The sequence below is a fragment of the Sabethes cyaneus genome, chromosome 2, assembly GCF_943734655.1.
Source record: "Sabethes cyaneus chromosome 2, idSabCyanKW18_F2, whole genome shotgun sequence".
Classification (NCBI taxonomy): Eukaryota; Metazoa; Arthropoda; class Insecta; order Diptera; family Culicidae; genus Sabethes; species Sabethes cyaneus.
Genome location: NC_071354.1, coordinates 234,196,709 through 234,217,700, shown reverse-complemented (window position 1 = coordinate 234,217,700; position 20,992 = coordinate 234,196,709). Strand labels below are relative to the sequence as shown.

Sequence of the window (20,992 nt, the reverse complement as noted above, 5' to 3'; positions counted from 1 at the left end):
TAGCTAAGCTTCCACCATAAGAGCGGTTTCTTGCGAAGCAAATCGGATTGAAATGGTAATTATGAATTATAATTAAAGACCATTTACGGATGTCTATCACTACCTATATCATTTGAATTAATTAAGTCAATTTGCAGCCTCCTTTAAAAGGTTTCAATTATGCTTACACTGGGCCAAACAACCGAGCAAATTGGAAATGAAAAGAATTAATTTAATCACACATGCCCGATAAACAACGGCCTACATGCTTCGCTTCGCAGCCGCCTTTATCACGGAGTCGTACGCGGGCTCAAACAGGTGTGCGGATACCCGAAGCTGCTGCCGGCCGGGGCCGGGTGGCTTTGAACCGTCCGCCTCATATGCGCCCCAGTCAATATATTAATTCACAACATAATCAAGCTAAAATAATAAAAGTGATACTCATTCAATCTTTATGGGCGATAATTGAATTTAATTATTGCATGATCCCGCATTTATGTATACACGAAACGCCCCGAATCGATAATCAATATTCTCGTCTGTGCTGTGAGTTGTAAAAGGCGTCGGTGGAAAAGTTCAGACTGTGAAGCAACCAACAACCACCGTCAGCCATCCACCCACCCACCGACAGACGACGGCGGCGACGGCGGTGGCGAAAGCAAGCAACTGCACATCAATCACAGTGTCGGTCGGTGAGTCGGTTTCGCACTTTGCCACCCGAGAAGCAGTGTTTCCGCGCCCCCGTACGAGCCGCAGTCATCCATCAGATAAGTTGTAATCTTTAATCGCGAAATAGAGAAGAAAAATTAATTGATTGACTATAATCACCAATTGAAGAATATTGACAGATTTATGGGACCGTTAGTAGTATGGATATTTTCGAAAAATATATCTAATTCACACCAAATGATTCATAATTAAAACAGACAGATATTACGAGTTCATCGAGAAGAAGAGGTGTAAAATCATATGTGAAATTTTGCTCGCAGAATACCCAAGAGCGTCGTCTTCCATCGCATTAGTGATGAAAAGCCGCTAATGTTCCTCTACGGGGCGTCTTAGTAAAATCTGTAAATAGAGAACGATGACGCTTTTGCTTCTAATTGGACACGGTTTATTTGATATACCTACTGATACGTATTTATCCTCTGACTTGCAAGCTTCACCAGGTTTAGGGGGATACTCTGATTTGAACGAAATACAAAGGAGGGCCCGACAACGTCAGCTTTAATTACAGATCACAATGAAGCCATTGATTCAACTGATGTTTGAATTTGTAAACAGATATTTATGATTATTTTCACACGTTAAAGTACGATTTGATGCTAGCTGCGTTGGATCAACTAAATGATTTCATATTGCAGCCATAAAGCTCACCATAAAATAAACCCGAATTGATATTTCCATTTGGCTTTGCTGACACTTTTTTAAGGACAATGGATTATCTTTAAATGGATGGATGGATGGAATACGCATTAAAGATTTTAGCTTTGTATGTTGATGCAATAGCATATCAAGGCGAAAAATAAAACTAAATTTACAGAAAAATTCTGCGCTGATTCGTGTCTGAAAAACTATGTACCATTTTAGAAAGGAACGCTACCCAAGTAGCACATTTTTGTCATTTCTGGTTGCTGCAACCTATTTATGACCTAATTTAGTCATTAGTCGGTTACCAGAACTAGTTAATAACAACTGTGCTAGTAGGGTAAAATCATAAATGTAGATGTAAAGTAGACAGACGCGGTGATGTAACGGAAACACATTTAACCGACAGTCAAGAGTTGTGAATTCAAGTTCCAATTGCCATAGTCAATGTTTTTCGAAGTCCATGTAAATTATTTTTTTCACTTTTCGCTTCATACGTTAACCCTCTAACGGGCAACATCGTAAAAACGATGCGATCGAGCAGATGATTACTTTATCATGAAAGTACACTCAAAAGAAGCTAGAGTGTTGATTTTCATGGGAAAATATTTATCTGGAGGACCGCTAGGTATGAAATAGTCCAGTTTCTCTTTTTAGTTTTTCATGCCTAACGCTCTACCCAAATATTTTTTTAGTTCAAGTATATCACAAAATTGAAAAAAAGCATGTAAACTACACATAGGAAAAATTTGAGATCGAACATTTTGTTCTAGATGTCCTTTTTCTTTAAACGTAAAAAAGGGAATATTCGCACCATAATTTTTTTCCAAATTTTTCGGAATTCTTGTTTTTGAAAGATGATAACTTTTGAACGCATGGTCAGAATGCTGTGATATTAGTATCAACACGTCAGGAAATCTGTTCTGAGCATATTTTTTCTATTGTCAATTCAAGAAAAATTTCGTATGTGGCTCTGTAGCTCCAAAAGCGAAGGCCGTCTACAGACGGTCTTACCCGTTAGAGGGTTAAGACTTCCATAAATTAAAAAAAACGCCTGACAGAGAACAAAAAATAAATATTAAAAAATATAGAAAAAATATTTTTTTAACATATGTGATTATATTGGCAATAAGCAGCTGTGTTTTTAGCGTGAAATTAATAGAAATTGTTCAGGCCGCATTGAGTTTGTACATGTTCTGATACAAGAAAGTTAAAATATTTATTTGGTGGTATTTAAACAAAACGTAGCCATGATTCAACGTTTCATTAACGCAAATGCTTGGATTCTAACAACGAAAACATGACTATGGATGACTATGGACTAATGGAAATGTATACAGGTGGTCCGTACGAAAGATTGAATTTTGCACGCCTTTCCGAACAATTTAGCTGTTAAGAAATAATAACGTGTTCCACGACCTCAATAGTTACAAACGAGAAACTTTACAGAGCTCTTCAAAATGTGATCTAGCTGGGGACGGGATTCGAAGCGTACGAATGCAAGGCCTATATATTTCAGGCATAACGAACGCGGCTCGCATGCAAAATTTGGTTCGATTTTATTTCTCATTTCTCGTTTCTCATTTCTCATTTCTCATTTCTCATTTCTCATTTCTCATTTCTCATTTCTCATTTCTCATTTCTCATTTCTCATTTCTCATTTCTCATTTCTCATTTCTCATTTTTCATTTCTCATTTCTCATTTCTCATTTCTCATTACTCATTGCTCATTGCTCATTGCTCATTTTTCATTTCTCATTTATAACTTCTAGCTGCTCACTAATCCATTAGGAGCCATTCACATACCCGTAGACAGTTTAGTGTTGTGGAAGGGTTACGAAAAGGTCCAAGCGTATTCACGGAAGGGAGAGGAGGTATACAAAATACCCACGTGAACAAGTTGTTTTTTGACGTACACTCTTAAATGATTCTACCTGTAAATAGGTCGGATTTAGTTAAAGCCAGGTTGAAACTACTCAAAATGCCCTTAAAGTGTACAAACTCAAACTTTGGGTACAAATTTCAACCAATTTTGGCTACTTGCTACCGATAATTGAATTATTCTCTATGACAAATAACGCAATTTTAAGTTCCTACTACCAATTTTTTGGTTGAAAAACTACTCAAAATCTGAGTTTGTACACTTTAAGGGCATTTTGAGTAGTTTCAACCTAACTTTAACTAAATCCGACCAATTTACAGGTAGAATTATTTAAGAGTGTAGGGCTACGTCTTACGGCAAGGTTTTGGATAGGTTGTCGTTCCAAAAAATCCAAAAGTGTGAGCACCACGAAAATATGAAAGATTTTGAACGCTAATAGCTCAGCCAATTATGAATGGATTTTCATGGTTTAGATAACGATCGCCTCATAACAGATGTAGCAATTATGTGATTTCTATTATAACATTCTTCTTCAATCTCTTATTAGTCTTTTTTTTCCATGTGTGCACTCATCACTGCGACCAGTATAGTTGATCTATTGTGTTATCGCCTGGGTGTTTGCTGTATGACCTGCGCAGCATTTCTTTTTGCTATAATCGCTATTGAGTGAGCGATATGCTTATTAAATTTTATGAGTGCTTGCGTGTATTGGGGTTTACCCTTCAGAGCTTAATCTACTTTACTCACTAATTCCTCGCTACCAGTACTATACCATATTATAGCCGTCCCTGGCGAGGACTCATTCGTACCTCTGACCAGTACACTTAACTATAGGAGGGGCATTTGCACTATCATGAGGCTTCAGAGGGTAAATTTAGAATTCAGCATGAAGGAAGGGTAAATTAGGGGCCTGAGAATAAACCCATGCTAAAGTCACTTGACATCGAATGGCTTGATTCTACTAAGATTCCAACCCACGACCACTCGCTTGTCAAAGCAGACTCGGTAACCTTGCGGCTACGGAGCCCTTCAAGTCTTTAGACTAATTAGACGAAAATTAGACTAATTCATGAAAAGTTTCAAGGTGACCGCATTGCTCCACAGGCAGAAACGACAGAAGACACCATCTGTTTAGTGTGATTTCGATTATTTTACGTTTAGAAAAAAAAAACAACAAGTCGACGATTCATTATGACGTTCAGACTTATACTAATTTAATATCTGTGCTTGGGAAGTATGCCAGAAAGAGTGATAAAGTCTTCTCGTTCTAACAAGGTTTCTTAGGACCGCGACAAACCTTGCCCAGCTTGATGTCCTGAAACAAACAGTTTTGTTACAGTATAAAACCACCCCTTTTTTTTTAACCCAGTGTATCTTTAAACATTGAATCTAGTCCAGATTGAAGTCCTAAAGGTGAAACGTCATAGAAAAGTGAAAGGTAATCCTTTCCTTTTGCCAGATTGTATCCACATTCGCGACTGCGAAGTTACATATTTGATTGGTTTTTGCGTGAGAAAAAAAAGTGAAGCAAGTATTTTTGCTTTTCTTTTTACGCAAATTTTAATATTTCGGCATGAGTTTTCTTGTAAGTGCGAACAGGATTAAAAATCTCTTTAACTTTCACAGTCGCAAAAATACTTCAAGAATTTGTTCAGAACTGTTATCTCACAAGGAAACACGGCTGAACGGATATTTGTGCATGTGAAGTAACGCAGCAATTCTCAAAAGCGAGGAATATCAGCGACTCTTTTATCCCAGAATCCGATGCTTTGCGTCAATTAGTTACCTGCAATTCTTTACTATTCAATAGTCAAGCATTACATTTCGATTAATTTCTTTCGAAAATGATGGACCAGACAATGCAAAAGGGATCTGCAGCGATGCCAATGTTTATTTGACCGTCAACTTAGTATAAGGCAGTGTAAGGCACAAAACATTTTGCAAACCACTTTAACTTACTTAGTAGCCTTCAATCATGAAAATCAATAAAACGATCTAAAAAAAATTATCAACTAGCAAAAATTTGAATTTCTCAACCTGCAGCACAGTAAAACCATTTTAACATAATAATTTTTTGATATCATTAAAATACATACAGATAGTGTGAAAAATACATACAGTGAATAGTGTTTGACATTGACGAGATATTTAAGGCGCTATTAACATTCTTTTAAAAATAGTCAATTTTTCTCAACCTGCAGTACCAACAAACCCTACATATGCTGCATGTAACATGTATACATGCATGGATATATGCTACTATCGCTACAAAGAGACTTGCGTAGTCCTGCGTCAACTATGCGGCCGTGCCTTGTACACAACCCCTCTAATTTTTTTCATACAATAAATGGAAATTTACAGAAAATGGCAATTTAAATCTCGCCTGTTTGATTGATTGATTCATATCAGCATAAATTAGTGACCAGTATTTGTTTTAAAGATCAAATACCGCAAGGTTACCGAGTCTGTTTGGACAAACGAGTGGTCGTGGGTTCGAATGTTAGTAGAATCAGGCCATTTGACGTCAAGCGGGCTTAGCATGGATTTATTCTCGGGCCCCTCATTACCCTTTCTTCCTTCAGACTGAATTCTATATTACCCAGATCAGGACTCTTGACTAGTGGTTGGATTGGAGAGTATAGCCGTAGAGACGCGCGAACTCGTGGTTCATTCTTCGCCTCCAAACACCGTTCTCTTGCAAGCCGCCAAATATGGTTCTTAGCACCCGCCGTTCGATAACTCTGAGTGCTCGTAGGTCTTCTCCTAGCAATGTCCACGTTTCATGCCCGGTCTTATTAACGTTTTGTACAATGTGCATTTTGTACGCAGACTCGCAGGGCCCTGTTCGTTTTAGACGTATTAATCTTTAACCCAATCTTCTTTGCTGCTCGTTTTAGTCTGGTGTACTAATCTTCTACAGTCTACAGTGATGCGTGGAGACTCTGAAGGATCTGCCGCCGGGTGAAGATTTGGTCCATTGTAGACCGACCCTCCATGGAGAACCGGCCTGATAACTTCCCACGAATCTATTGGCTATTGGCAACAGTCGATGGGAGATGACTTGGGACAGCACTTTTCAGGCGGCATTCAGGATAGTGATCGCTCGGTAGTTCTCACAATCCAGCTTATCGTCTTTGTTATAGATAGGGCAAATAACCCTATCTTTTCTCTCCTCCAGTTGTCGTTTCAAATCCCAAATCCCCATCAATCAGCAAACAGCTGATCAACTTGTCCGGGTCCATTTTAATACGTTCCACTCCCGCTTTTAATTTTAATCATAATGTCGATTGTCTGAAAGTAATCCATCATAACGTGGTCGATTTGTGATTCCGTCTGGTTGGGTGATCTCCAGGTGTACCGATGCTGACAAAAGGTACTCCGTATGGTTATGTTCTAGGAGGCGGCGAAGTCGACAATTCTTAGGCCGTACTCGTTCGTTTGCCGGTGTGCGCTGAACCGTCCAATGACCAGTAGTCAAATTTTGAAAAAACGTGGACATTAGCAAATGGGTAAAATATGCGTAATTTTTCGGGAAAGTTTAATAGTAAAATATAGCGCATCTTTCTGCACTATTAGAGTAACCGTGAATTCACCTATTAGGGTGATACGAACTTTTGTTTTTTTTTAATAATTTCTAAAAAATTTGCTTTCTTCAAAAAGTTGCAGAATATACTAAAATAAGCAACTTTGCTGAATACATTAACTATCTATCTCTTACCGGTTGCGAAATATAATGAATTATTAAAAAGGAGCGCTTAAAAATCAATTATGCTCAATAACTTGGCAACAATTTTTTTACTGCTTTCGAGCGTTCTGCAAAGTTATTTAGTATGCTAAAATACACATTTTCACTGAAGACTATTTGTCGCTAGGACGCATATTTAATAAGTTATTAAATAAGACCATTGCAACTTGGAAATTGGCCTGAAAAATCGGGGGGCAAAAAAATAATTTGTAGGATATAAGTTAATTTTTTTTTTCATAAAATAAATTGTATGTGGGTTCTACAGCCTGAAAAACTCGAGTGTACGAGTTGAGTTAATGCTTCTAGCACGAAACAGAAATGGAAATTCAAACGATGGAATTTCCGAAAATCGCCCAAAATTTTTTCTTTCGTTTTTGTCTTTTTTTTTTGTAGATTTGTAGATGGAAAATAATAAGGTATATATTAAAAGCAAGAATAGATTTGGTTTTCACGTTTAAACTTTAAGTAAAAATGCCTAAAATCTATATTTTTTTTTGCTCGTATAAAAAAATCTTTGTTTTTCTTTCGCTCCCCCCTTCAGTGGCCCAACACCGGAAGGACAACAAAAACTTTATAAAATATTTGTAATGGCCTGAATTAAAAAAAAATGCAATATCCAAAAAATTTCGGGCAGCTTCGCGCAAACCAGACAACCATTAGGTGAAAGTACTATATTTTACCTATAAAAAAAATCGGGAGATCTCCAAAGGAATCTCAGAAAAATCAATTGAAAAATGTGTCATTTTTGATAAAAAAATGTTAAGCTCGTTAAGCGAAAGAGATAGAGAGTTACAGTATTTAACAAAGTTGCTTATTTTAATGTGTTCTACAACTTTGCTGAAGACACCATACCTTTTTGAACGCAAAATTTTATCACCCTAATGAAACCACCAAAATTACAATAGTTTGCTATAACGCAAGAATGCGTTATTTTTGAGGCATAGCGTCGTTGAAGAAGTTTAATAATAAAATATAGCGCATCTTTCTGCACTATTAGGGTGATCGTCAATTCACCTATTAGGGTGATACGAACTTTTGTTTTTTATTATTTCGAAAAAAAAATTCTTCAAAAAGTTGCAAAGCATACTAAAATAAGCAATTTTGCTGAATATATTAACTATCTATCTCTTACCGATTGCGAAATAATGTGCCAAAAAGGAGCGCTTAAAAATCAATTATGCTCAATAACTTTGCACACAATTTTTTATTGCTTTCAAATGTTCCACAAAGTTACTCAGTATGCTAAAATACACATTTTTTTTGAAAACTATTTTTCATGAAAACGCATATTTAATGAGTTATAAAATTTTTTATCAAAATATAACACATTTTTCAATGGATTTTCCTCTCAAAGTTTGTCTTAAATTATGCAATTTTCCAGATCGATAATACATATACAAATCACTGGGAAACAAAAAGACCGTGGATAAGGTCGGGCACTTAGCTAGTGTTGCATATTTTCATAATAAAATATTGCATAATTTATTAAATATGCACTCTAGCTATAAATATGCATGAATGACAGAGAAAATATATACTTTAACTTGCTGAAAAACAATAAATCGTATGCAAAGTCATTGATCAAAATTGAAGCACTTTTTCAAACAAATCAATATACTTTTCTAAGGGGTGGTAAATGTATTTTTGTGAAGAACGAAAATAAAACAACATAATTGACTAAGCTGGTGGGACATGAACCCACAACTTTCAGGTCAAATGTCGTACCATTTCTGATTTCTTGTGCTAGCACAGAAGTCCGTTTGATTATTGTCAGTACAGTTGCAAATAAAGAATAAATTAGTTTTGTTTCGCTTTAAAAATTTAGATGAAATCTTCTTTGGTGCCATTTTCTCCGTGATTTCTCGACTCCTAGAGTCTCTGGGATTCCTCGAATAGGAATTGTGTGTTATTATGCAGAAGATTAGTTCAGAATTCCTTGCTTAAAGTGCCAGGATGCAGTTGAAACAATTGGAATCACCGGGATAACTCGGTAAAGAATGGCTTCCACTATGAAATTAGAATCCTCGGAATTCCAAAAGCAGGAATTCTGATCACTTTTTAAAATTTAGTTATATTTTTGAAGTCAATTAACTACGATTTCTAAAGTAGTTTTTCAAACAAAAACCTGCTTAACGCAGGCTTACAATAAATATGGCGGTCGTGTCTATAACAGAACCTCTCTAATTTTTACTTATGATTGTTAGTTATTAACCCCATATTCTTCTAATATTTTCAGATCTCCACCACCCGTAAATGCCCGCCGCACTAGCACGCTCCCAGCGACGCCCGCTAGCCCGGTAGAAAAGGGCGTCCGCTTCCTATGGGAAAGTGCGCCTCCAAGCAGCCGGTTTCTGGACTGAATGAATTTGGAAGCTCCCCCTATCTGGCCATCTGCAACGAAGATGACATCATATACATCAATGTGGTAAGTGCAACACAGTAATGAGGCTCCATTTTCCAATCACCATTTTTTTTTATTTTTGCACCATTCGGCCAAGCGTGCCGGCCTGGCTTGGCCTGACCTGGCCTGCAGAGGACAAGCGGTTCGATCAAAACGATCGACCCCGCTTCGCAACCGCTTCATCAACGTAAATAGTTAGCTAGGGTAGGTGAGCCGGTTGCTCACCTGACAAACTGGAAATTAAATTTCCCCCCATTAGCCCAAAACACAGACCGTGCGCTTACTTCAGTACGTGCAAAGTGGGTGTGGGAAAAATTCGCCACTCGAATAATTGGTTCATTATGAATAAAAGGAAACCGCAAAAACCGAATCCCAGCTGGCTCACGGTCATCGATCGCACCTGTGTGCTGCAAGGTGCCGAGAATGTGACCGACCAACCCCCGTTCGTGCCGACCGTGGACCGTGGACCGTGCAGCGGAGATGAAAGCCAATTGAAAATTTATTGCTTCTCTCTTGGTTTGGTTAAAGTTCCTCACACGAATTTACTGCCCGCATAAACGTCGCCAGCCGGCCAGCCAGCCAGCGCAATTTTGCACCCAAGTCGGTACAAGGCCACACACTAGTCATAAGCAAAGTCGGCCGGCCAGTCTCAGTAGCAGTAGTGGGTCAAAGCTTTACCGCGCTTTGATTGGAGTTTCGCTTACGCGGTTGATGGGGCTAACTTTTAAGCGCAATTTTCGGTGGAAATTAAAAATGGTTTTAGTGTGGTAGGTACCATTACAGTTTTCACTAAAAGTGCGGAGCTTATGAAATAATTGCTGGAATAATTTCAGCTCCGATTGTAATGTGTGACTTTGAAGTTATGTTGTCATTCCCACCATCTTTGAATAAACATCCGTAATGTTCCGAGCTTTTAAATTGTATAAGTTTGCTTACAAACTGCTACAATGTTGTCAAATGCCGAAATTCCGCTCACAACTAGATGGCATCGCTTTGAGTTTTCCGTCTCAAGCATTCCTTGTATCCTTGGAAAATGTTCCACACTTTTCCGACCGACGAGCGCATGCGCCGACTTTCAAAACATACATTCCAGTGCAGACCGTGCACACAGAACCCCATCTAGGCCACCCAACCGGTCCGCTGGATGCTAGCTGGGTTGGGGAAAACATTTCCCAAGTTCGTCCCTGTCGGCCTCTGTCCAACCATGCCCGAGAACGCTTCCAGGATCAATGCTACCAACACCGAGACATCATCGCGGGGACGAGACGAGCACACAAACGACTTTGGCGAAAATTGATAGTCCTGCAGCAATTGTGTGTCGAGTGTCGTGCGTGTGTGATTACTTGAATGGAGGAAAATTTTCTCTCCGTAGAAAAGTTGGAAAAATTGTCCTTAAACTTGAGAAAATTCACTGCAGAAAGTTCGGTTTCGCTTTTCTGTTTGTGTGAAATCGTTTTTGAACAGTTGCAAGGTTGATAATAAGTAAATTTGATCTCATTTAAAATTGAACAGAAAAATTGATTTATCTGAAGAGAAGAGAAGTGTCCTCCCTCGTCTGACCATGAGCAACGTCTAGAATCCTTGAACGAAAATCAAACCCCCCCCCCCACGCGAGTGTAGTACATAGCACAATTGTAGTGACATTTTGAAAACTATTCTGGTTGAAAAAGTGCACAGTTTGCATGAGTAAGATTAAACCGCATCGCCATTCCGCACAACCAGCAGGGACCCAGCGCTAGGTCCTTCTGCAGCCGAAACTCGGAAACTATGGATGGATGCCAAAATGAGATTGATTTTGAGGAACTAGAAAAATTATGCAGTGACGACGCAGTTGCCAGTAGCATGGTACGTACGTAAGAAGAGCCCACTTCTGCATGTGTGTATGTGTGCTTGGGATTTTCAAGCTTTTTTTTGTGTCAAAGCCAGACTAATGGGACCCGGCATTTTGCGAACAAAATCGATGGCAGATTTGTCGCACAATCACAAAACTGCGTCTATAAATTATTACTTGATTGATTTTTTAGGTCACGATGAGTCGAAGGCTTGACCGATAAATTGTTTTATGGGAGATAATTTTACATTGAATATCCTGAATTGAAGAAATTTAATTTGATTAAACAGCTTTCTCAATCCGACTAAATGAGCCCATCTTCCGGCACTATTTGCCAACAGGAAAAAAAACGCAACCGAGCCAACTGCATTTTATAGAAAGTAATCCGCAAGGAAATGGGCGGCTTAGCGTGTTGGGCGAAAGGGAACGCCTGTTTGGTAGTGGTACCTATAAGCACCGGGTGGGCAGCCATGTGAAAGCGAGCAATCGCATCGTACAGACTATTTATAGCTACACGAAATCTGTCGCTTTCAGATCGATTTAGTTATGAAACCAAAGCGCCCGCCCGGCCAGGCCATGCCAGACTAGACCAGACCAGACCAGGCCGGAAAGCCAATAAGTCGATATCGTGGCCGAACTCCACCCATCCTGTACACGATTTAGATTCAATTAAATGTGTTTCCTTTCCCCTTCGGATACGCTCTGGGAGCCGCTTGCTTCTGTGGTGCATGTGAAAGTGATACCTTTTTTTCGCAGTCTGATGCAATATAATATTAGCAAGCCAAGTTAAATCGTAATAATTTGCAAATCTCTATCATTATGATTCAACGTACAAAACAGACCGAAGCAGTTGCTTGTTGTCCCTCGTAAAGCGCTAGATCTAATCGGAAATATAATCGCTGCTCTTGAAGCTCAACGTCTAATGTAATAACAGAGCTAAAAAGCACACGTCCATCAAGGCTGCAATTTAGCAACAAACTGAAGCGTGCCGCTTTGAGTTCATGACATCGTTATCACCACTGAATTATCTTTATTGCTAGGTACATTACATCAGTCATTTACTAAACATAATATTGCATCACTAACTAATTTTTTATATTGTTATTAATTTTTTACACATTTTTAAAATTGAACTGCAGTAAAAACTTTCTACTTTCGTCCTCTTCCCTGCAGTACATTTCGCTAGCACAATCTAATTTGCTTTTGCCCGTCCGTGATCAACATGATAATGACCGTCCGGCGATAGTAAAAGCGCGAAATAACTTCAATTAATATCTACGGAGTTCATAAGCTTTTAAATTACGCCACTCTCCATTCCAATCCAATCCATCCACATTCCAGAAAAGGAAGTATTTACCGTCAGCCAATTTTCTCCGTGGCTGCCGAGTCGTTTGGGTCGTTATTGCGATAATTTTCCATGCTGAAAACCTTCCCACGAACCAGAAACCAACGTACCAATATGGATTTCACAAAATTGATGGTGTTTGGTGAAAAAAAATCCATGTCAGTTAACCATGGTTTGGCTAAACGGCCAACCACTTGCGAACCATTCGTCGGAGTAATTTGGCCAGACAAAACCACACTATTTTGCCGTTCATTTTTTTTTTGCGCTCTCAAAGGGATCATTAAATTCGAGAGCGGGAGGTATCGAAATGCCCCAAAAGTTTGGGTAGAAAATACCAAAAACGAAAAAAAATCAAATTATGATGAGACGTCTGGGTGCTTTGCTGCGAATCGCGGTGTTTTCCTCTCCCTTTCCTTGTGGGGTTTCGCTTCGCTTAATTTCCGTTTTTACCTGTTTTTACCCGAGGTTTTGTTAGTAAACAAATTATGTAAACACCATTAAGTTCCTGTCGCTTTCCGATTCGGACCGAACTAATGTACGTAATGAAAAATACTGTTTGTGCAAAATAAACCGGAAAATAGTCAACGGTAAGTCAACAAGCGAATCGAGATCGTCATTGGCGTCTTTTATTAGTTTTTTATTTACTGAAATAAATTGAAGATTTATTATTGACGCTCAAGACCAGTTCATAGTAATTGAAATTTTTGCAGAGCGCTGCAAATAACTTGACCTCCTGTTGGGAAATTATTTTCCTGTTCGTTGTAATACAGTCAGGTGCATTGGCCGTTTCCTTGTATTTGACGAAAAACGGTCATGTTTTCAGAAACAAAATACAAAGACTCGAGCCTTATTAGTCCATGAACACCATGAAAATACGAAAAACTGAATATTTTCAATGTTTTCGCAATTATAAAAGATTTCTGACTTTGGTATAATATATGACTTATTGATTTAATAAGTCTTATAATATCACTTATTGACTTTGGCCCTTTCAACCCCTTTCATTTGACACAAAAATCATCAAATTCAGTCATTACATAAGTTTTGAAAAATAAATGGTAATTTCAAAAATAAATTGTAATTTCATTTCAGCGCATACAGTTTTACCCCTGGTAGTATTCTTTTATCTCCCAGCCCATAGGCATGACTACTGAACTGCTGACAGTGTATGTGTTTTTCAGTTTCCCATCTTTCAAAACAATTCACTCATGAATTGCAGTGCGGAATGATTGCTCGACTAAACTGTCAGTAAATTTTCTTGCTCTTGATTGATATTTTAGATCTTAAAGTTTAGTATTTTAAACTGCCTGCTTTTTAAAATCCACTAAAAACTGGCTGAAGTAAACTAATTAAAACTTTGTAGTAATGTTTACGTTTATTGTAATTTCGCTTGCCGTTGTGCGCAGTTTAAAATGAATGAGTGATTCACATTTGATTTCATTCACTATCGAGAATGAATGAATTTAGAGAACGACACGAACATGGACGTAAGTAATTCGCTCGAATCGTTGGTTACAGGCTGGCAATGCTGAGAACATTTCATGTGTATGAGCAGTATATTGCATCAATTCAGGCGTACTGCATAAATTGAATATTTTAAAATTCAAAATGGTCAATATTTTGCATTAAAAAGTTACAATAATGGAAATGGGGAATCCACAATGGTAATTGATTTTACAGTATTTAAACCAACAACCCTACCATTTACGCAGACGGTATTTAACAATTATTCACTGAGACTGCAAGACGTCATAATATTTAATTTAAGAATGGCGTCTGATTGATATAATTAGGCTGGAACATACTGGGACACGTATATATAAAACAAACTGATTCCTCGTGATGTGCTGGGTGTCCTATTTCAGGTCTCATTTCAAGTCCAATTTCATTTCCTATTTCTACTCCCATTTCATGACCCATTTTTGTCCCATTTCAAGTTTTATTTCATGTCCCATGCAACAGCTACCAACAACATAGAGCAGCAAACTTTAAATTCATTTTTCTTGAAATCACAATTTTGTCACTTCGGTCTGACTTAACACCGACCAATTCCAAGTCTAATTTCAAATCCAATTTCAAATATAAGTTTTAAGTCCGATTTCAAGTGCCATTTAAAATCCTTTTTCAACTTCAACTTAAAAACCAGTTGTAAGACTAATTCCAAAGAGTAAGGCGAGTACAAATTAGTTCTAAATAAATAAACCCGATTAAAGAGTCCTTACTAAAGAGAAAAAAATAGTTCTAAATCAGGTCTAATGTTATGTCCAGTTTCAAATGCTCTTTAAGTCCCATTTTAAGTCCAACTTTGAGTTCAATTTCATGTCCAATTTCAAGTCTAATTTCAAACCAATTTCTAGCACAGATCAACCATGAATTAAAAGTTTAATTCAAAGAACGAACGGTTCGAATTCCAATTTTAACTGCAATTTAAAATCCGATCTTTCTCAAACTCTCTCTCTCTTTCTTTCTTTCTTTCCTTGTTTCTCTTTTTCCTCACCTCTCTTTCCGTATCTCTATAACTCTCTTTCTTTACGACGTCTCTCATTCAGTTTCTCTGGTCTCTTCTCTCTCTTTTCTTCTCTCTTTCTTTTTCTCTCTTTTATCTTCTCTCTCTTCCTTGTCGCTCGTTTCCTTGTTCTCTTTCCTTCTCGCTCCCATTCTGGCCTTCTCTCCTTTTCTCTCAAACTCTCTTCTTTTCTTTCCCTCTTTTTTCTGGTATAAATTATTTTTGAGAATTTAAATTGCCATAATATGTAAAACTAAAGTGTATTTACGGTATTGCACAGTGGTCCAATCAGCGAAATACGTGACCGTGTGATATTGCGCCAAACCGTGAAGTTTTTCGCATATAGTGTCTTTAGGAACATTTCTTGGTATAACAAGCCCCTTCTTGCGAGAGAAGTCTTTGGGTGATTAATTCCCTTAAAAGTGAAATACGAAATTTATTTTCTCGTACATTAGAGATACAGGTTTGGTACTTTCGGCAAAGTTGTAGTAAATATCAATGTAAACAACTTTGTCAAAGACATCATACCTGTATCTCTTCATGGAGTTGTTTGATCTACCACCATTTGCCACTTTGGGAAATATTTAAGCTCAAAGTAGTACTATTTTTCATCAAAAAAGCTCAATATCTCCAAAACTTCAGAAAATCACGTATTATAATGTTCTACAAAAACGTTGATTTTAGCAAGATAAGCAAATTTCTAGAACACTATGAACACGTAAAAGTTGACCAGAATAACTCAGGGTTTAAAAACTGTTTTAAAGGGTTTGTCCATGAATAACGCTTCATAGACAATTTCCATAAAGAGATACAGGTATGGGGTCTTTGAAAAAGTTCTTTGTATTGATATTTACTACAACTTTGTCGAATGTACTAAACCTGCATCTCGAATATTCGAGAAAATAAATTTCGTATCTCACTTTTAACGCACTTTTTTCGCTGTTTGGACCACTGTGTATTGGGAAAAAAATGATTAAAAATAAATCCAAATTGAGACGAAATTTATTTAAAATTAAGCAAAACTAGACCTGAATCGAAAGATAATTCTATCACTGATACTGAGTCAAACTAATTACTGAGTAATTACTAAGAGCGAACAAAGATATACAAATCAGAATACTTGACCAAAACCAACAAAAGAACAGCAAATAAGTAAGAGTAAATCGATACAATACTTCCAAAATTTTGAGACAGAACTGATATTATTGTTACCCTGAAATTAGCTTCGTTTTGTTGACTGAAGTTTTTGGAGCAGTGAAGACACTGTTGAAGCCTGTAAGTTGTAGGCGAAATACGTATCTGTCGAGATTGAATATGAAAAGTAGAATTTAATTTGGAAAAAGTTTTCTTCTTTTTATAAATTTAAGCTTTTTTTTGTTTACAGTCAGACTTTCAGTCGGTTTTCATCTTTTCCGTCCGGTTTTCAAATCATTAAACCAATTCCAGCAGTTGAAAATTACGCATTTTTTACCCAAATTGCTAATGTCCGCTTTTTGCTATTCTGGACCACTGTACGATGCTATCTATCCAGACCTGAAGACTGCTTTCGTTCGTATATACCTAGGTGAAGCGACCGGGTATTTCTACGGAAGCTATCTACCCGTTTAAATGTTACTGGAGGAAACGAAATGTATGTGCCAAAATAGGGTCTACTGTCCCCAACTGCTTCTCCAGTCGATCTGGAGTCCCGCAAGGCGGCACCTTGGGCCCGCTTCATTTATTCGATTCTTTTAAATGACGTTTTGCCTTTGTTTCCGCTTGGCTGTCGATTGGTTTATGCTGACGGTACTAAAATCTTTAAAGTTACCACGTTAGTTAGTTAGTTTAGACGAGTTTCACGAATTTCTACGTCCTTTAGCCTTAACCTTCCGTTACTCGCGCTGTTGTATTTTGCACAATACTTGTAGATTTTTGGATGCCATTTTGGTTTAAAGTAACAGATCGATGTCAAACCAAAATCTGTTCTTCAATAAACTTATTATGAACAAAATCACATAATTATTCAATACATTAATGCTTTAAACTGTTCAGCAAAATAGATGAGCATAAACCGAAATCGCAGAAACGATGTAAGCGGCGTGTGAGGGATACCGCACTTGGTCCCTACTGGAGTTTTCTCTTATTTCTTCATAAGGGAAAATAGTTTCTGTATACAGCAAAGCTATTCAGCAGTTGATGGTCATTCCGCAGGTGTGCAAAAGTTCATAATTTCGTGACTTCACGGCGGTAGTATACGGGCTAGTTTTCTGAATGTGTTCTATCTACGGAATCTGTTTATTTGTAAGATCCTGTTTTCAGAAAATGTTTTAGTAGACCTAAAATATTAGGCTGATGAACGGAAATATCCAATTTTCACACTATGTATCATCACTGTGCAAAAAACTTTCTAAATAGTCTGCCCAAGTAAATCAAAACACCACATCAGTCCTGCTTTCTAACCACAGATGCCATACTTTCTGCCAACAGCAGAAATGTTATCATACTTTATGTGACGAGATGTTTTATGTGAAAAATATCTAAGAAAACATGATAACATGAGAACTTTATTCAATAGAATGCTACATCATTTGGGAACGATAAAAGGATCTTTCCGAATGCAGCAACTTGTATCCCAAGCAGCACAATTTTCGTACTTATGGTTGTAGAAACCTATTTATGACTAAAATTAGTCATAAATCGGTTGCCACAACTGGTTTGTAACAACTGTGTTAGTAGGGATATGACCGCAATTGTAAGATGTCCAATTTACAGCGGCTTTTGGCGCCACCTAGTGACAAACTTATGAAATTGTATCCCCCAAACGAAAGGTCTTAACCTACTGATTAACTTTGCTGAAGACAGTAACTTTCTATATAGCCATGACTCCGAGATATTCCGAGATAAAGAGTGTTGTACAAAATACAACGCGCGAGTATCCGTGTTACAAAAGTTGGCGCGAGTAACGAAAGGTTAATCGCTTTATTGTTCTCTTGTGACACATTTCTGCGTTACGAGACACAATTACCACCCATTTTTAGCGTGGGTATCGCCTCCTATTTCACCATTTTCGTTAGCAATTATCTTGTAAAATGGTTGTTTAAAGAGCACTTTTTCTTCCACTAGAATGCCTAGAGGATGCCTAGAATATCTTCCACTAGAATGGTGTCCCGTAACGCTGGAATGTGTCTTGTGAGATCGATTCTTGAAACTGCATACCGTGGTTTGGTGCACATTTCCCGCCAATTGGTGCAACAGAATAGAAATGGTGCTGAAGAAATTCATCTGCTACGCGCCTCGTTATTTGCCTTGGGAGGATCCACTGAAGCTGCTATCGTATCAAGATCGCTGCCGACTTCTGAGTATCCTTTGATGTTGAGACGGCAAATTGCTTAAACTGCTTTCGCAGCGAATCTTCCATCCAGTCACGCAGAGTGCCCTTCTCTTCTGTATTCACTACTCACTTCTCGCTACGCACTACTCAAACTCACTACTATTTTCATCTCATGTCCCATTTTTGTCCCATTTCATGTCCCTTGTAACAGCTGCCAACAACATAGAGCAGCAAACTGTAAATTCTTTTTTATCGAAATCACAATTTTGTCACTTCGGTCTCACTTGACACCATTGGCGTGCCCAGGGGTGATTCTACAAAACATGTTTGTGCTTAAAAAGCTCTGGACAAACGCCCGTGCTTAACATCGATCAATTCCAAGTCTAACTTAGTCCAATTTCAAATAAAAGATTTAACCCTCTAACGGGCAACACCCTAAAAACGATGCGATCAAGCTAATGACTATTTTATCATGAAAGTACACACAAAAAAACCTTACGTTCTGATTTTCATGCAAAAATAATTATCTGGAGGAGCGCCAGGTAAGAAAAAGTCCAATTTCTCCTTTTCTTTTTTCATGTCTAACACTCTGCCCAGATATTTTTTCAATTCAGATATATTACAAAATTAAAATAATGCATGAGATTTACTCATAGAAAAATTGTTTAGGTCAATCATTTTGTTCTAGATGTCCTTTTCCTTCAAAAGTAAAAAAGGGAATATTCGCGCATTAATTATTTTCGGAATTTTTTGGAATTTTTGTTATTGAAAAATGATAACTTTTGAATGCATGGTCAGAATGTTATGATATTAGTATCAAAATGTCAAGAAATCTGTTCTGAACACATTTTGCATACTGCCAATCAAAAACAAATTTCGTATGCGGCTCTGTAGCTCCAAAAGCGAAGGCCGTCTCTAGACGGTCTTACCCGTTAGAGCGTTAAGTCCTATTTCGAGCACTATTTCATGACCCATTTCAAGTGCCATTGAAAGACCTGTTTCAACTTCAACTTAAAATCCAGTTGTAGGTCTTATTTCAAGTAGCGAAGCAATGACAAATTAGTTCTAAATCAGTTTTAAATTTCATGTCCAGTTTAAAATATCCTTCAAGTTCCATTTGGAGTCTAACTTTGAGTTCAATTCCATGTCCAATTTCAGGTCCAATTCCAAATCTAATTTCACATTAATTCAACCATGAATTTAAAGTTGAATTTTTAGTACGAGTGATTCGAAGTTCTCTTTCTTTGTTACTCTTTTTCCGTATCTCTCACTTTCCTTATCTTACTCACTTTCTTTTTTCATCTCTCTTTCTTTATCTCTCCCACTCTCTTTCCTAGTAGTGACTACTCACTACTCACTACTTTATATACTTCATATATTTCGTGATTCATGCGCCTGCGCAACACTCCTTCAAGATCTTACGCTCAAAAACACCAAGAACTCGTCGCTCCTTCTCATTCAACGTCCAAGCTTCATGGTTAAAAACCGCTTCATTTCGTTAAACTGAATCGTACGCCGCCTTGAAGTCGATAAACAAATGGTGGGTTAAATTCCCGGAATTTATCGAAGATCTATCGCAAAGCGCACATGTAATCCATCGTAAAGCATTCCGCATCAAAAACCGCACCGGTACTCGTCAACAAAGGTGTTCTGCAACGGCCTCAGTGTACGAAACAGGATACGGGAGAGAATTTTGTATGCAGTGTTGAGGACAGTATTGCTCCGACAATTGCTGCATTGGGGGTCGCTGGCTCTTTTTGTAAATAGGGCATATGAGACCTTCCAACCGGTTGATAGGTAGCTCCTTTTCAGTCCATAACCAGTATAACATTCTATCTGCCTGTAGGTACACTATACACCTGGCCATGTTCTTACGATTGTAGAACTGGGTACATTAGTTGAACACCTACTTTGAGAGGATGCGCAAAAACTCATGCAATCTTCATAGGTGTTCATGTACCCAGGCGGTAAATGTGATTATATCAAAAGCACCATTGTTGGCACCCACTATCAAACACTTTGCATTCATACCGCGAACGTTCTAGTAATAAACTTGTCAGATGTAGGGTTCAAAAACGCCTTCTGCTGCTTTTGTCAGAAAAACAGAAAAATAGTTAGTTGCCAACGTTTTGTAATAGTGACCCCATTCTCAGAGAACTTCCGTTCCGGAGACGCGTGGATGTCATAAGAATGTCGGCCACCCGTGCGATGCAATCCATTTGCTTAATCTACGGTTAAGTTTCCTCGTTTTCGAGATCAGTTTTTGTGCTAGTAGAATGAAATAGCAATTCTGCCGGGCTCGTAACTCTTAATAAAGCTTTACTAAGCTTCTATTTTGCAATCAGAAATAAATTGCAATAAACATTAGTGCCAAGGCTGGCAAATGACGAACCATTCTTGTCTCAATAAAACAGATTTAAATTGATTGATGAATGCTCTAGGCCTAGAGCACTCAAATCATCCAATTAAATTGTTCTGTATTTTCAATTGGAATTGGCATATATATTTTTAATTCATTTAAAGTGTTGGTTCGTTTTGAACAAAACCTTTATGAATGTAACTTTCTATTGAAAACATCACAGCAGCAGTCAAGTTAAATCGATTCACCTCCAACGAACCAATAAT

At 37.8% G+C, this 20,992-nt stretch overlaps 1 protein-coding gene across 7 annotated transcripts in view; it reads left to right on the top strand.

The window, feature by feature from the left end:
* LOC128738452 (uncharacterized) overlaps positions 1–20,992 on the top strand; it is a 223,529-nt gene that overhangs the window by 114,158 nt on the left and 88,379 nt on the right. For all 7 annotated transcript variants that reach the window (XM_053833591.1, XM_053833589.1, XM_053833590.1 and 4 more), the window contains one exon: positions 9,211–9,399. In XM_053833591.1, the coding sequence (XP_053689566.1) occupies positions 9,295–9,399 (105 nt within the window). In that variant the 5' untranslated portion in view covers positions 9,211–9,294. The remainder of the gene's footprint in view (positions 1–9,210; positions 9,400–20,992) is intronic.